Source organism: Trachemys scripta, chromosome 22 (assembly GCF_013100865.1).
Source record: "Trachemys scripta elegans isolate TJP31775 chromosome 22, CAS_Tse_1.0, whole genome shotgun sequence".
Classification (NCBI taxonomy): Eukaryota; Metazoa; Chordata; order Testudines; family Emydidae; genus Trachemys; species Trachemys scripta.
In genome coordinates, this window is record NC_048319.1 from 11,189,591 (window position 1) to 11,206,144 (window position 16,554).

The 16,554-nt window shown below is 53.3% G+C and overlaps 1 protein-coding gene across 1 annotated transcript in view; it reads right to left on the reverse strand.

Moving 5' to 3' along the window:
- Positions 1-15,364, reverse strand: part of LOC117868881 (nuclear receptor ROR-beta-like) — a 39,980-nt gene extending 24,616 nt beyond the window's left edge. Inside the window, exon 1 of the mRNA XM_034755247.1 lies at positions 15,146-15,364. Within this exon, the coding sequence (XP_034611138.1) occupies positions 15,146-15,152 (7 nt within the window). The 5' untranslated portion in view covers positions 15,153-15,364. The remainder of the gene's footprint in view (positions 1-15,145) is intronic.
- Positions 15,365-16,554: the final 1,190 nt, after the last annotated feature.

Here is a 16,554-nt window from a genome sequence, read left to right on the forward strand (position 1 = left end):
GACTTTCCCACAGTGTCAGTTCTGCTGCAGGCGCTACAGCCGTGGGAGAGGTTAGCGTGACCAATGGGCCCGATCCGCGACAGCGGGAGCTGGGACGGTGCTTTCTCCTGTGGAGGTTTAGATCTCCACTGTGCTTTGAGCCCCTCTCCGGTTGTCAGGTGTGGTCTCCTAAATTGTTCTTTGGTCTTTTCCTCCCCTCACTCCCTCCCCCAGCTCTTTGCTTTCAAATCAACAGAGCCCTTCAGCAGATTTCATGCCGCAAGGGAAGAGAAGGCAGCGATGAAGGCTGAACATCCCCGCCTGGTCCCCAGCGTGCTGGCGTTGCACGGAGATGGAGCGTGTGGCCTCGCACAGAACTCTACAGTGCTGCACAACAATGAGACTCATGCCTCTGCTGTACAGAGGCAAGGAGCCCCCCGAGGCAGTATGGCCCAGTGGGTAGGGTGCTAGCCCAGGACTCAGGAGAGCTGGGGTGAGTTCCCGGCTCTGCCACCCTGGGCAAATCCTTTAGCCTTTCTGTGCGTCTGTTCTCCATGCGTGAACTGGGCATAGTGGCCCTGCCTGACCTCATCGGGGCACTGGGAGGAGAAAAACATCCTAGAGTGTGTGTTTTCAGACGCTGATGGCAGCCAGTGGCTAAACCAAGGGGCTTTATAGGCGACACCTGGCACCCGTCACACTGGCTGTCCTCCCCAGCCCTGGCAGTGAACGAGGGGGCAGTTACCCAAGAAGTGGGTCCCATTAGCCCCTAAACAGAGCATGAGGAGGTCATGTGACACACCCAAGGCCAATGGCAACCAATTGCCTGCGCTAACTTCTAGACGACACCATTGTAGCATTTATTCCATCTCTTTGTACACCGCATGAAGGTCGGAAGCCGGAGGACAAGGGCTGGGCATGTGCGGATTCATTAGCCGGTCTCTGTTGCTGATGAACATGGATTCCTTACAGCAGGAAGTTAGGGAACGTAATCTGATTCCTACATGGAGCAAACAACCTGCTTATTGTGAACTAAGGGCCCTTGGCCAGAGAAGGAGATTCCGTCCTCTCAGCTATCCAGCAAGGCACTTACCTGGCCTTCGCCACCCTGCTATCGGAGCACCTCAGCGAGGGATTTTAACTCTCCCCTTCCCCCCTGCGAGGTAGGGAAATGTTACCCCCTTTCATAGATGGGGATTTGAGACCCAAAGGGGTTGTATGTGGATCAAGGGCTGCACCCCAGTCGAGTCCCGGGCCAGCACCCTAGCTGGTCAAGGAGGGATTCTGATGGCTCCAATAGAGACTGGTGCATCCTCTGGGTCAGCTCCCTGCTCTGCCACAGACCTCTCGTGTGACCTTGGTAAAGTCACTTGGAACCAGATCCTCAAAGGGCCTAATTATCCCCGAGGAGCTGATCCTTAGCCTCTCTGTGCCTCAGTTTCCCCCTCTGTGCCATGGGGAAAATAGCCCAGCCCTGCCTGCCAGGGAGCGGTGAGGATCAACACATCGATGATCATGAAGCACTCAGGGATGGGGGCCAGGTAAATGCCTAGGATGGACACCAGGAGCCTCTTCCAAACACCCGACCGGCGGCAGGTTGACGCAATGAATTATCCTGGTTTTTAACGAGGTGTTTACGGGACCATCAGTGGAAGGGGTCAAGATTAAAAAAAACCCAAACCCAGCCAGCAATTAAAATGTCCCAGCCCTGGCATTTGCTCCCTCCCACTGTCAATACGTCTTGCTTAAGTCCCTGAAACCGCCTGGGTTATATAACCGGCCTGAGCTAAACATAACGCTGACGACACCAGCCGGGACCCGCCCCGCTTCCGAACGCCCACTGGAACAAGTGGCCTGTTTGTTGACTCTGTGCCGGCCGCGGTTGGTCCCTGGACCTGTCAGTCAGGCTTGTGCCAAGCTCATGAAGTCATGCTGTCCTACTAACACACTTTCAGCTTCTAATATCACTTAACAATGCGCTTGTATAAGCAGGGCTGCTCTGGATTAACCCTTCCTGAGCCGGGGTGCTTTCACTGCTTCCTGCTCGCCTGGCCTTGGCGGACTGGGTCTCTCTCCAGCTGCCCCCTCGCGCCAGGGCTGAGCCGTGTAGAATCAGTTATTTGGTCACTGTGAATCTCTGGCAGCCGACTGCTCCCTGGGGGGGCAGCAAGGAACTGGAAATCAATGTCTTTCAGGCCTGGTCCAGCTCTCACGCCCTCTCTCCCCACTGCACCTCCACTTCTGCAGGGCTTTAGTGGCATAGTGTAGGGGAGAAGCAGGCCCTGCCTGCTGTTGCCTGCTCACACCTTGTTCTTATAATGTCATACCCCCCACGTGAGAGTGCCAGAATCTGAACTCACCGGCACCAGTGTAAATCGGGACACATAGGGAGTGACTCCAGGTTCACACTGGTGTGTGACAGACCAGATTCTGTCCCAGAGTCTATATGCCTAACAGGGAAGTGGCCTCAGAGGAGCGTACGCATGGCTGAATGCAAAGTGGGGTCCCTGCTGCGGTGCAGACGGGGGCTGGGATCTCCTGGGTGCCCTCCCCTAGGAAAGGGATGTATGAAATGTGGATATAGGGTTGCCAACAGTCCCTTATTACAAGGGGCGTCCCTTATTTTTTATCTCTACAACAAGATCGGGAGTTGCCGAGTGCTACAAAAAGCAGCAAGAAAACCCCCCTGCAAATCTCACCAAACCGGGTGACCGGGCAACAGAATGGCAGTTGAAATTCAGTGTTGATCAATGCAAAGTAATGCACATTGGAAAACATAATCCCAACTATACATATACAATGATGGGATCTAAATTAGCTGTTACCACCCAAGAAAGTGATCACGGTGGATAGTTGGAGTCATTGTGGATAGTTCTCTGAAAACGTCCACTCCATGTGCAGCGGCAGTTAAAAAAGCGAACAGAATGTTGGGACTCATTAAGAAAGGGATAGATAACAAGACAGAAAATATCATGTTGCCTCTATATAAATCCATGGTATGCCCACACCTTGAATGCTGCCTGCAGATGTGGTTGCCCCGTCTCAAAAAAGATATATTGGAATTAGAAAAGGTTCAGAAAAGGGCAAGAAAAATGATTAGGGGTATGGAATGGCTGCTGTATGAGGAGAGATTAATAAGACTGGGACTTTTCAGCTTGGAAACGAGATAACTAAGGGGCGATATGATAGAGGTCTATGAAATCATGACGGCTATGGAGAAAGTACATAAGGAAGTGTTATTTACTCCTTCTCATAACACAAGAAGGAGGGGTCACCAAATGAAATTAATTGGCAGCAGGTTTAAAACAAACAAAAGGAAGTACTTATTCACACAACACACAGTCAACCTGTGGAACTCCTTGCCAGAAGATGTTGTGAAGACTATAACAGGTTAAAAAAAGTAGATAAAATCATGGAGGATAGGTCCATCAATGACTATTAGCCAGGATGGACAGGGATGGTGTCCCTAGCCTCTGTTTGCCAGAAGCTGGGAATGGGCAACAGAGGATGGATCACTCGGTGATTACCTGTTCTGTTCATTCCCTCTGGGGCACCTGGAATTGGCCATTGTTGGAAGACAGGATACTGGGCTAGATGGACCTTTGGTCTGACCCAGTATGGCCGTTCTTATGTTAAATGTAGGTGAATACTGGTTATTGTTATTATTAATTGATAATATCAGGAGGCGGGGTGGGGGTGTTAAGAAAACAGTCCCTTATTTTTGACATATAATGTTGGTAATCCTGCGTGGATACTTTTGCAGGCTAGGAAACACAACAGTCAACAGTCCCTCGGCCTAGCTGGGAAAGAACCTTTCCTTTCCTGTCTGGAAGAGGTCCCCAGTCTAAGGAACTCTTTTCCTCCCTGCATGCACACATGACATTTCTCCCTGCACTTCCCTGAACACCGAAGCCAAGAAATCGCCATCCTTCACAGTCCCAGTTCCTGAAAGCTGCGCCAAGCGGCTGGGGCTGAGGCCCCGCTGAAGGGGGTCGCGCTGCTCGGAGGAGACAACTCCCAAGGTTTCGGCAGAGCAGGCAACGCCCTCATCCAGGCAGGAATTGGCACCAGCATGGGCGACCCAACTGCATTCCTCCCAGGCTGGCAAAGGCAGCAGGGCGTGCCCTCCACCTCATCCTCTTCCTCCGCCCGCTCCCGCCCCCCCGGCTAAACGTCTCCACTCGTTGCTGGGATATCGCTATAAACAAAACAGGGCGGGGCCCTCTCTCTCCGCCAGGCCCATCCAGAAGCCCCAGAGCACAACCCATGGAGCGGCCGCAATGCACACACATGGCAGTACTTTGCTACCCGGCAGGAAACGCTTGCCTCCCTGGAAGCAGTGAGCTAGTCCTTGCATGTCTCGCTGTAACAGGGAAAAGGAATGGAGACACGGCCCCATGAAGAAGTGCAAAGTTCCCTCCAGGAGTTCCAGAGAGTCGTCTCCTTGGAGTCGGGGCTGTGCTGGCAGGACAATTACAGCCCGGCCTATCTGTCACCCTTAGGGACACAGTAATGTGAGCGACCAGCCTTCATGCTTCAGGGCATGAGCTGATGGCTGGCTGGGGTCAGGAAGGAAGTCCCTCTGCCCAATGTACAGAACAGTAGAGTGTAGCACAGAGGTCATCCTGTAGCAGTGTCCAGTGTCCGAGGCAAGATACTGGGCGCGATGGAGTATCAGTGTGTTATGGCAGGATCTCATGCTACATGGAACATGCCTTGGGGAGGGCACGGTAGAGGGTCCATTAATCTCTGCTGGCAAGGCAGGAGGGGGTCCTCATAATGAATATTACATTACTGAAGTGCCTGGAGGCCCCGATGAAGGTCAGGGCCCCGTTGGGCTAAGCGCTGTAGGTGCACATTGGGGGACGCGGTCCCTGCCCCCAGGAGATTACAATCACTATCGGCCCAAGGGTGGGAGGGGAAAACACAAAGAGAGGAAGGGCTCTGCCGACAACCCGGCAGACAATCCCTGGCAAAGCCTATGGCCCAGCTCCTCAAAGGGGTTTAGGCACCTTTGATTTCACTGGGAATTAGGCGCCTAGATCTCCTTGATTCCTTCCCAAGCTCCACGCAGTCTCGCCCTCTGGGTTGAAGCAGCAGCTCCTGCTGCCAGTCGTGGAGTCCTGCTCTGAGCAGCAGGGCGGAGCTGGGAGGTTCCCGGCTGGCGGGGGGCTGCGATTGTGTGAGGATGGAGGGTGGGGGACCAGAGAGGAAAGGAGGGGAGGGAGAGCGACATCTGTGATGGGAGGGGGTGCCTGCGCTCTGCCCATTCCCTTCCTGTTTGGGGGAGCTGCATTGCCAAGCCGTCAGCGTGGGGGGCTAGGAATCAGGGCTCCCAGCTTGACCACTGATTCAAGGCGGGAATGGGGACAAGTTATTTCCCTGCCTCCTGCCTCAGTTTCCCCTTTGAGATCGCTGGAGAGGGGAGTTGTGTGCATTGTGCTATTGCCTCTCCCTGTGTCCCTGAATCCCTTCCCTTCTGTCCCCAGCCCCGCTGTGGGTGCAGGACACCTCAGCTCAAGCATGGGAGCTCCCTGCATCCTCCAAGAGAGATGGAGCAAGAACCAGAAACCCCCCAAAGGAAATCCCCCATGGGCTGGCTGGCCAAACTCCCCACAGATGCTGCTGGAGCTGCTGTCCCACTTTGCAGGGCTCGCTGGGGAATCGGCGGGGGGGGGGAGGGAGCCAATCCCAGCATCTGGGCCCCACCTGGCTCCCTTTCCCATTTAAATCCCAGCAGAAGTATCAATACGTCAGAGGGTTTTGTAAAAATTTGGGTCCCCCCCGCCGCCTCTCCCCCCATCACCTCTCCATGTCCACCATATTGTGTCCCTGCCCCATCAGGGATCAAACTCATAAATCCCAGCCACCCGCATGAGGCTTAGACACCCCCAGCGGTCCCGTGGCCACACGAGACCCTTTCCAATTGAATCCCGACTCTCTGTTGTTATTTCATAACCGAATGCCCAGATTGCATGGAGCAGCGCCGGGGTTAATTAAATCAGATGGTGTCTCCAGGGATGATGTAATTACGAAACATCTGGTGGGTGAACAGAAAGGAGGAAAGTCTGTAATCAAGCCCCAGACTCCCTATTGGTTATGAGACACGCATGTAGAGGAGGGATGCTGGGGGCAAAGGCTGTGTGGTCTAGTGGTTGCAGAAGGTGACAGGGAGGCTGGAGGTCTGGTTTATCGGCCTAGCTCCGCCATGGGGCTGCTCTGTGATGATGGGGGAGGGAAGCAGAAATCAGGACTCCTGGGTTCTATCCCTCGCGCTGGATCCTCAGCCAGTGCAGACCGGTGTGACTCCACATTGTGCCGATTTACAGCCGCTGAAGGTCCAGTCACTGCCCTGCTCTGTGCCTCATCTTCCCCAGCTGTAAAACAGTGGTTACTCGCCTTTCAAAAGCGCTTTGAGGGCCTCGGATGGAAGGTGCTAATAATTGATTAATTAATTGAGATTGCAGGCACACCCTATGGGCCTTGCCTAACCGCTAGACCACACAGCGGCCCTTCTGCACAGGATCCGTTGCCCTCGGGCCAGCGCCCCCCTTTGCGAGTGCAATGCCCCGTGCGGCTGCGGCTTTTCTCTCAGCTGCGGGGTACATCATTGCAGAGGCTTTGGGCAGCACGGAGCGGACGCTGCCGCTGGCAGAGCCGAGATCAGACCCTCCCTGGCCTTGTTTCCGACTGGAGGAGTCTGGTTAGGGCGTCATGGCGCTGCAGCTAATTACCCAGCAGGCCTGTGGGGAAAGTAGGTCCCTGCCCCATCCTGCTGCGGGGAATCAATGCCTCCGAATAGGGCAGGGGAAGCGAGTGGCAATTAGCGTCCGTTTCCCCCAGCAGATCCCACTGCTGCAAACAGCTCAGGCCAAGGAGACAGCGGGGGCAGGGGAGAAATTCGCTTTAATGAGGAAGACGATGGTGCAGCTCCGCGAGCTCCCTGGGATGAAGGCTGTTCCGTGGAGGATGCTGTCAGTTTCAGTCCTCCGGAAGCCCCATGAGGGGTCTGGGATGTTTGGTACAAGAGGCCATGACCATCCTCTGCTGGCTGGCTCGTCCAGGGTAAATCTTGGAGGCTTAGATACGTGGGAAGCTGGCCAGTTGGGGTTCCCCCCGCTGGAAAGCCCATCCGAGATTCCCCGTGTCCCAAGAGGTAACTTCCTCGGCTTCCCTGCTGCCAAGAAGGAGCCCCTGGATCTTTGCAATCCCACCAGCCAACCTGGGGATGCAAATCTGGCTCAGCTCGTGCCAAGAGGAAACGGGCCAGGCCCGGGGTGGGGGTGGAGGATAGGGAGAGAGAGCAAGTTTGTGAGCAAGAGCGCGGGGGGTGGGGGGCACTGGCATGGCTTTTGCTGAGGGGAAAATTGGCTTTAATGAGGAAGGTCCTGTGAGCCGGGAGACTGGGAGCTGCTCACGGTCACACACGTCACTAGCAGAGCCAGGGCCGGCACTCAGCACTTGCTGCCCCACTGCTCTAACCATTAGCCCCTGCTCCCTTCCCGGTGCCGGGAACAGCGTTCTGGAGTCCTCAGCCCCACTTCGCAGACCACTAGTTCACAGTTCTCTCCCAGACCCGGAAACGGAGCCCGAGTTCTGATTCCAAGCCACCTGGTCTAACCACTGGACGTCAGGACAGGTGAGGAGACCGGACTCCCAGCCCCCTGTGCTCTAAGCACTAGACCCACCTCTTTACCCAGAGCTGGAAACAGCACCCAGTATCCCCACTCCCACTCCCCTACTCTAACCACTACACCATACTGCCCTCCCAGGGCCGGGGCTGCTACCTAGGAGTTGTATTTCCCAGTCCCCTTCTTTAACCACTAGACCCTCCCAGAACTGGAGCTAGAACCCAGGTCTAACCACAGCACTCACGTTGACAGCCACGGGTCCTGCCCTTGGCTGGCAACCGCACCCCAAGAAAACGAGGAGAGTCTGAAACCCGCCCTTAAGCTCTCCGTTCTTTGCTCCTCCTTAGATCGCGTGGGCCTTTTTCGCTGCAATTATCGTTTATCATCATTTGCCGAGGAGCCCAGTGGCCTCTGGGCACAGACGTCCAAGAAAAAATTAAAGTGGCTCTGATTAAATATGTTGTTGTTTGTATCTTCCAGGAACCCGCTATAGGGGAACTCTGTGGTCCCCCATTGGCTCCTCTACCCTGCATTCCCTATGGTCTCTGAGCACCTGCCTCTGGTGGCTTTCAAGGCTCAGCTGCCCACTCGAAATAGCCAATTACATATCAAGAACAGGCTAATGCGTACCTGCCCCACTGCCTTCTGTTGGGTGCAGAATGGACTTCTCAGATGGGTGTCATAGCCCCTATACTGCTACCCCTGCCCTAAGATTCTCCTTTAGCTCAAGTAGTAAGGCCCTGGGCCTTTGGATCAGCAGGATCTGGGTTCTATCCCTGCTGTTACTGGGAAGTTGTGTGTAACAGCCAGGAAGTTACTGCTGTAGGTTGGTAGGGCTCTATAGACCCCTTGTCCTGTATCTCCACTACCCCCACTGCACCAGTGGCCAGATGCGGGGCCATCCAGAGATTAGGCTACAATGCAGCAAGGGAGGGAGCATCTTCCCCCCCCAAAGGCTGGTAGTCACCCACCAGGTTCCTGAGATCCCACCTTCATGCTCAGAGCCAGCAAATTCTCCCCCAGCGGCACCGTCCCTTCCCTGTTCTACATGTGTCTTTGATCTGAGATGTTCCAGGCCGTGACAGATCAATGGACCATCTACTCCAGCACCCTGCTCCAGGCCAGCTGTTCACTCCACGAGATCTCTTGATACACCCGAGGGTTCAGTTAATTTCTAATAGCCGGGCCACGGGGGGAAAGCGACGCTGCACCCCAGTGGATCTCCATGGGCTTCCACTGGGGATGGATCAGGCTATTTGGGGACTCTTCGCTTGCCATTCAAACTTCAGGCAAGGTTAATAATGAAGGCTGGTTCCAGCTGGTTGGGTGGCTGGGGTGGTCGTCATCAGTCTGACAAAGTGCAGGAGGAAAATAAAACCACTAAGAGATGTGGGGGCTGATTCTGAGATGTGCCGCTGAGCACCCCCAGTGACTTGAGCACCCTCCACTGAGGGCTGGGACCCCATCAGCCAATGGGAGCCTCCTAATCCCAGGGCACCTCCTGCATTCTTATCCAAGTGGATCGGTTATCGCAGGTGGGCCCCAGGAACTTTCCATTTTCAGAGACACAGGAGCAGCAGGGGGTTGGGGCTTGGTGTACGATCTTCCTGCTCCAGGCCCGTCTCCCTGCTCGACGAGACTGGACTGAGCAGCTGCTCACAGCCCTGCGGCAGGTGCTTCTCCTTTGCCTTGAACAGCTCTTCAACGGCAAGTCCGGGTCAGAACCAGAGGGTGCTACTCTGAGCAGCGATCTCCCTAAGCGGTTTAACCCAGTCAGGTTAGAAACCGGTTTAATTTAATCAGCGCCGCCTCTCTGTGTGGACGCGGTTTCCGAGTGCCCAATACTGATTTCGCCGCAGTTGGTTTCTTCCCAGCTTACGTGAAATATCTCCAAGATCTTCAATCCCTAGAAGACCTCCCTGCTATGATGGTGCATTTGATGTAGCGAAGTCAGTTTCCAAGTCAGTTTAGTCACATTGGCACCGTTTCTGGTGTAGACAAGGCCTTCGATTGGAAGCTCCTGGGAGCAGGGACTGTCTTTTCAACACACGGGTCTGTGCAGCACCTAGCACAACGAGGTTCAGCTCGCGGATGAAGGGGAGGACGCGGAGGTGGAGTTGTTCCAGTGCATGTGAGGACAGAACTGAGCCCAGCTGATGTAAATTCACAGCAGAGGGAATCTTTCCCACTCCCTACCCAGGGTGCCGGGAGGGCTGGCTGCCTGGGAAGCATTAGTTCATGGTGCAGCCCTACCGAAGCTCTGACGCAGTTTGGGAGTCGCTCCCTGCAGTGGGATTGCCAGCTTTTTGCCATCTATTTGGCTGGTGTCGCTCCAACATCCTTGACACCCTGAGTGGAGTTGGGGAGGGGCGCCAGAGAGGGTGTGGCTCCGAGGCTAAAACAGGGGGGACTGGTGACCAGGACTCCTGGGTTCAATTCCAATGACTCGCGCCGTGACATTGGACAAGCCGCTTCCCTTCTCTTTCCTTCAGTTCCTCCCTGGGGATAAAGGGCCCAGTTCACCTCTCGCGCGGGCAAGGAGCCACGCTGCTGAAGATAACAGAGCTACACTGGCATAAGCGAGCTAATATAAGGCTCAACAGGTCTGACCAGGGGGTAGCCAGGGTTAAAAATGTGCTTTGAGATCCTCAGCTAAATGTGCTAGAACAGTGGTTCTCAACCAGGGGTACGCATACTCCTGGGGGTAGGCAGAGCTCTTCCAGGGGGTCCAGCAACTCAACTAGACATTTGCCTAGTTTTACAACAGGCTACAGAAAAAGCACTAGCGACAGTACAAACTAAAACTTCATCCAGACAATGACTTGTGTCTACTGCTCTATGTACTATCCACTGACACGCAAGGCCACTATTTATATCCCAATGGATTTATTTTATAACGACACGGTAAAAATGAGAAAGTCAGCCACCGTTCAGACCCAATGTGCTGTGACACTTGTCCATTTATGTCTGATTTTGTGAGCAAGTCGTTTTTAAGTGAGGTGAAGCTTGTGGGGGACACAAGGCAAAGCAGACTCCTGAACGGGGGACAGCCGTCTGGAAAGGTTGGGAGCTGATAGCAGTTCTGGAGCTCAGACGAGGGCTCATTCGTCTCCTGAGCTCACGAAGCAACGCGCTCTCCCTTAATAACCGAACGGTGCAGCTGTCCCCCATCGGGGCTCACAGTGCTGGGGCAATCACTGCAGTACTGGTTCATACAAGGGGTTCCATGCTGTGACGTATCCCCCCCCATCTCAGTTAGCCATATGGGAAGGGCAGGATGGCTGTGACCCCCCTGACATCTGTTTATGATGCCCAGGCAGAGGGGCCCTGGGATAAGGGACAGCAGCTCTCTTCTTATGAGCGTCTGCTGGGAATGGACTTTGCAGTTCGCCGAGCAAACCTGTGCTTGGCTAACAGCGCAGGAGGTTCCACCCGCGGCTCGGGGTGCGGGGGGCACCGGCTCAGATGATCCATGAGGCACCTGGACGCAGGTGCCCTGGCGCGGACTCCCTGACTTGCTTCCAGCGAGGTGGTGCCAGGCCAGAACGAACACCATGATGCCATGCCTGACCCCCTGATAGGGGGGTGCTGTGACATCGCTACCAGGGGCAAATAAACCTCTGCCCGGGGGAGCTGGCAAACCCACAGCCGGGCATTGCCATGCTGGGGGCTGGGCAGGGCAGGCATCGCACCAGGTGCGGCAGCCTGGCTCTGAGCACAGCTTCCCCACCCGTCAGCAGCTCAGAGGTCCCCTGCAGTGCGCTAGCCAGGGCACGAGTCACTCTGCCCATTAAGGGCAGGCGGTGGGATCAGACCCTGTGTGCCAGGGTCCCCAGCGCCGACACTTTCCCCACTCTAGACGACGGGGATCTGAGGCAAAGGGCAGCCCTCAGGCGCAAGACACAGAAATGGTCTGTCCTCTATATCGCAGCTTCAGAGAGAAGCAAACCAAGAGCGGTTTGCTTTAGATAACTGCATTAGTTAGACCCCTGGCACGGGGCTATCTGTTGGAGAGGGGCACACGGTCCTGTTTATTCTGATGCAGCGCAACCTGCTATAACATTAGGCCCAGATCCAAATTCACCGCAGGGCGAGAGTGAAGCGCATGGGGCCTTTTCACCGCGTCCCAGATTTTACATAAGAGACTCAAGAGGGTGTGTTTAGCTAGGCAGCGTCTTAGAGCGAGGTGTGTTTACGTATAGTGCACATGCCTATAAAATGACTCCCACTGCACATACCAGCCAGTGCTCAGAGATACTGACAAGGTGCCATCCTTGCATGGGGACACACACGCACGCACACGCACACACACGCACGCACACGCGCACACGCGCACACGCACGCACGCACACGCACGGTCTGTATCAGATACCAGCTGGCTGCCAGGTTCAGCCAGCTACATTTCAACCGGGGCCACTGAAACCTTAAATCTGGAGTCCATTTTCCCAGTGGCTCAGCATTATCCGGGTTGATATAAACTGCAGTTCCAGTCCACATAATCCTAACACACACAGACACCCAAATTATACACACACACACACACATATTACGTATGCACTGACATGCTACACAAACACAAACACACCCTTCTTATACATAAGCCGAGGGCCTGATCCTGACACCTTTACTCATGTGGGTAAGGGTGACGCAGCTGGGCCCTTAAGATGTAAGCGGCTTGGGTCCGGGACTTGGGTCCCTTTATTTGTCTGTACAGCACCATACACACCAGCAGGGGTCTAGAATCACTCCTGTTATCAGACATCGCATACCTGTGGGGACGTGTGTACGGGCTCTTTTGCCAATCCCAGCCTAAGGGAGTTAGGCACTCAAGTTCTGCTGTATTGCAACAGGACTTGGGTGCTGAATTCTCTTCGGATTCTTTGAAACTTCCAGGCCATCATCATCTTTGCACCCACACACCTCCTGGATGAGTTTTTAAGGCTCATTCGGTGCTACCCTAACTGGCTCCCTGGCTGTTACCCAGTGGGGAGAGTTACTTTTCCAGCCTGCTCCGCGCTTGGGTCCCGACACACAAGATCTCTTCCCCAGCACAGGGTGGGTGTGTTGGCCCTTCTTAGCTCCAGGAAGGCTGAGACTCCCTGACTACTCCACATCGCGAGTAACTCGAGCTAGGGCCCTTCTCGCCCAGATGAGTGCACACATGCTGTATAAACGCGAAAGGAAGCTCCTCCTACTCCCCCCCCCGCCTTTTTCTGATTTTCCAATGACAGATCTAGGTCACTAGGACAACTTCTAATACTTGCCAAGCCCACAGCACACTCTTAGCCATGCTGTCTTTCAAAACAAGAGACCAGGAGGTTTATAAAACCAATAGGATTATACAATGGGCGTCTCAATCTGTACAGAATGCAGTCCTGGCCAGTTGAAACAGGGAAGGGTGGGGAGAGCCACAGAGAGAAGCAAACAGCTGAGTATAATTAATAGGGAAGGGTATCCGTACAGAGGAGGTGGTAAAAAGAGAATTCAGATCAAGACAATTTTTGGTTTGAATTCGAATGGAGAACCCAACCTAAGCTTGCCAGGTATATCGGGCCATCCTCCACTGGCGTATATTGGCGTCACTCCAGACAGCCGAGGCAACTAATGACCCCCCCAAAATTCAAAGGAAGGAAACTTCACCCACCTGCTAATTAATTGCTCAGTGCTTGCGCTGCGCTTTGGCCACATGAAGCGCTACGTAACAGCTAGGCGTTGTTATTAATTGGGAGGTCGTTAACCCTCTCCTCCCCGTCAACAAGCCTGGACGTCAGGCAGAGAAAGACAAGGCAGTCGATGGCCACACGGGCCCAATTCCCCATCAGCCTGCGCCCTGTGCTGTCAATGTACCCCCCTGCGTGTAGAACGCTATTGCTCTGATGTGGCAACGTTTTCCATCCGCCTCACGCTGGTGCCAATGACGACACGGGGCACAAGGAGATGGAGAAAATGAAGACCTATGCGGCAAGAGGAAAATCAGACCCATGTGTATCTATGTAAGGAGTTGTGTGAGGCTGGTTACACACACTCACACTGAAACATCCAACAGCTCCTCCAGGGAACACCAAACCCAGGAAAGTCACCGGAACGTGATAGAAACAGAAAATCACTTGAAAGGAAGAAAGAAATCGGCACAACACGAGCATCACACTCTATACATCTACCGTGGGGGGGGGGGGGAACAGCAGGAAGGGTACAATCCTCAGCCATCGGACCCTTTCTACGCTTCAGGGACAGAATCAGCCCCGAGTCTTATAGCTGGATCCATTACTTCCCCCAGGATCGTTCCCAACGCAGTCTCTCTCTCCTCCATCTTCCCCCCTTGCGCCTAATTCTTTTGATTCCTATTTTCATTTTTTTTTAAAAGGAAGGCTGGGAATAATCTTTAATAATAAATGAAGGGGGATTTGAACTGTCAGATCGTCATGCCAGTGACTTCTGTCCAAGTCAGATATTATCAGACAAGCCTACCCCCAAATGAATACTTACTCCCTGCCCCTTTCCTCGTACGAAATCACTTGCTTCAAAATACTTTTTTCAGCCTCCCCTTCCATCCCTCCCATAAAGGAAAATAATCAAAATCCTTAATAATAATAATAAAAAATCAAATTATAACAGAAGCAACATATCGAAAAGGAGCTTAAGAGCTTTTCCTAGCACTGAAATCCTAAGTGAGGTCTAAGCTGGTGCATAAAATGGAACAAAACAAATAAGAATTGGATTCATACTCACAAACGATTCACCGCCCCCCCCCTTGAAAAGCCAGATTTACCCATATGCATTTCCACGCAAATGGACAGTCAGTTTCAAACCCCTCCTAGCAACAAACAACTTTAGCAGTGGAAAAATATTTTCCCTCATCTGCTTTGCAAGACTTTTTTTTTTTTTTTGACCAGAGCCTAAAATACCAGGCAGCCCTTTTAGATTATAGAAGAAAAAAACCCAACATGATTGTGTGTGTGTGTGTTCTGAGTGCCAAGCGATGGGTGGATGTATCTTTTGTCCAAATCCCACAAAAACAACCGTAATGTCAGAAAAATGTGCACCCTAAATTACAAAAACATTGAAAATAAAGGTTTCAGAGTAGCCGCCGTGTTAGTCTGTATCCGCAAAAAGAACAGGAGTCCTTGTGGCACCTTAGAGACTAACAAATGCTCTAATAAATGTGTTAGTCTCTAAGGTGCCACAAGGACTCCTGTTCTTTTTATTGAAAATAAAGAAAGTCCCAAAACACCCCCCAGAAATATACATAACAGGCTAAATCTCTCCAAGAGCTCTCAACACCCAGAGACCAAACAATATACATTGCAAGTCACACTCTGTGTTGTGCTTTTTCAAATGCACTTTTTAAAAAAACCAAAAACCTTCCAGGATTTGTAACAGTCACAAAGGATAAAGTTATTGGACTTGGCTAGCCCAGTTGAAGTGAGGCACAGCTATCTGCCTCTCCGGGCTGGTAATAAGAGAAAAAGGCTCTTCTGGGTGACCGAGCGAAAGTTGCCTGCACTGTAGACACGCATGCATCATAATAATCTTACCTCGCATCTTGGGGCTTTCTGGTATTAGGATTGGGTTGAGAATATCATGAAAACACGCAGCCCAGGTGCCTAGGACAGCAGCAATTCCTTTGATAAATTAAGTCTCCAGGATTGGGTCCTTGTTCTGGGATGGTGTTTTGCTCTCCTAATTATGGGTAAGTGACTGGATCTGCCTCTTCAGAGACTCTAGGTACCTGCCCCTCTCTCTCCCTCTCCTGGGCTGCTAGTCCCTGCTACAGCTCTGCTAACCTACTTTCCGCTGGAGCCGACGGAGCATGTGGAAATTCACATGACAAATCCCTGCTCAGACCCCGCCCACCTCAAGTCAGTTTCACTTTGCGCCCCGCCCCCTTTTCTCTCCCTCCCCACCCCTTCCCTTCTTGCATCCTCAGCTCCCTGTATCCACTTTCTTAGACATATTTCCTCTTCTCACACCCTCCCCTCTGATATGAATCAGGCCAGGTTGGTAGCTGGCTTCTTTTTTAAAGCAGGGGAAATGAAGGAACATGACAACCGGGGAAAGCCAGAGGCTTCGTCATACCAGCCCTGCATCGCCAGCCACCCAAGCTTACCCTTGGATTGCACGGAAAGGCCTGATCCTTCCGGCAGTTCCTCCCACAAGTAGGTTTATTCCAGTAGGTAGCCCTGCTGAAGTCTAGGGCCTGTCCTGAGCGTCTCTACTTCTTTTGAGATCGCTGCTCCTGATCCCTGCCCCATTGGAGCGGAAGGTACTGGGTACCTAGAACACGGTGTGCAAGCCCTGTAAGCGCCTCCTGCGGGCTGGGCATGGCTCTGCAGAGACCTGCCTCGGTTTCCCCTTTAAGAATGCCACACAGCCCACAGGTATAAGGGGAAAATTCCCCTGCAGGGGTTTTACTCTATTAAGTCCTAATAAAGTCTCTTCCGCCCAGACTCAAAATGAAATCTCCCTGGCCTGTCAGGGGGCTGCACAGCTCTGCTTTCTTGGGGCCTGTGTTTCTGTGCTCTCAGCAGCTTCCCCGCCTGCTTCCTTTGGGACCCTCCCACCTGCCCTCTCTGTCAGTCTTTGCCTGTCCTCCTGGGGCTGAGAGAATGCCACCTGTAGCTGTCCTGGCCTTGCTCCTCGGGCCCAGCTGCCTTCCTGAAAGCCCACCTAAGTAGCCATGATTAGTTCAGGTGCTCTCCCCACATTCCCTCTTAAAGGGGCCATTCCCCTCTGACACTGTCTCCCAGGATCAGCCTTTCAGCATGGAGCCACACATGCGTCAGCACCTGTGTTTGCAGCTCCAGGCTCTGTAACATGCATGCAAACATCCGCCATCGTCCATTTCTCCCTTGACCTTAAAACCCATGGGGGGGACCTGTCCAACATGAACCCCCGAGACTGACAGAAAGGGTGACCAGACAGCAAGTGTGAAAAATCGGGACGG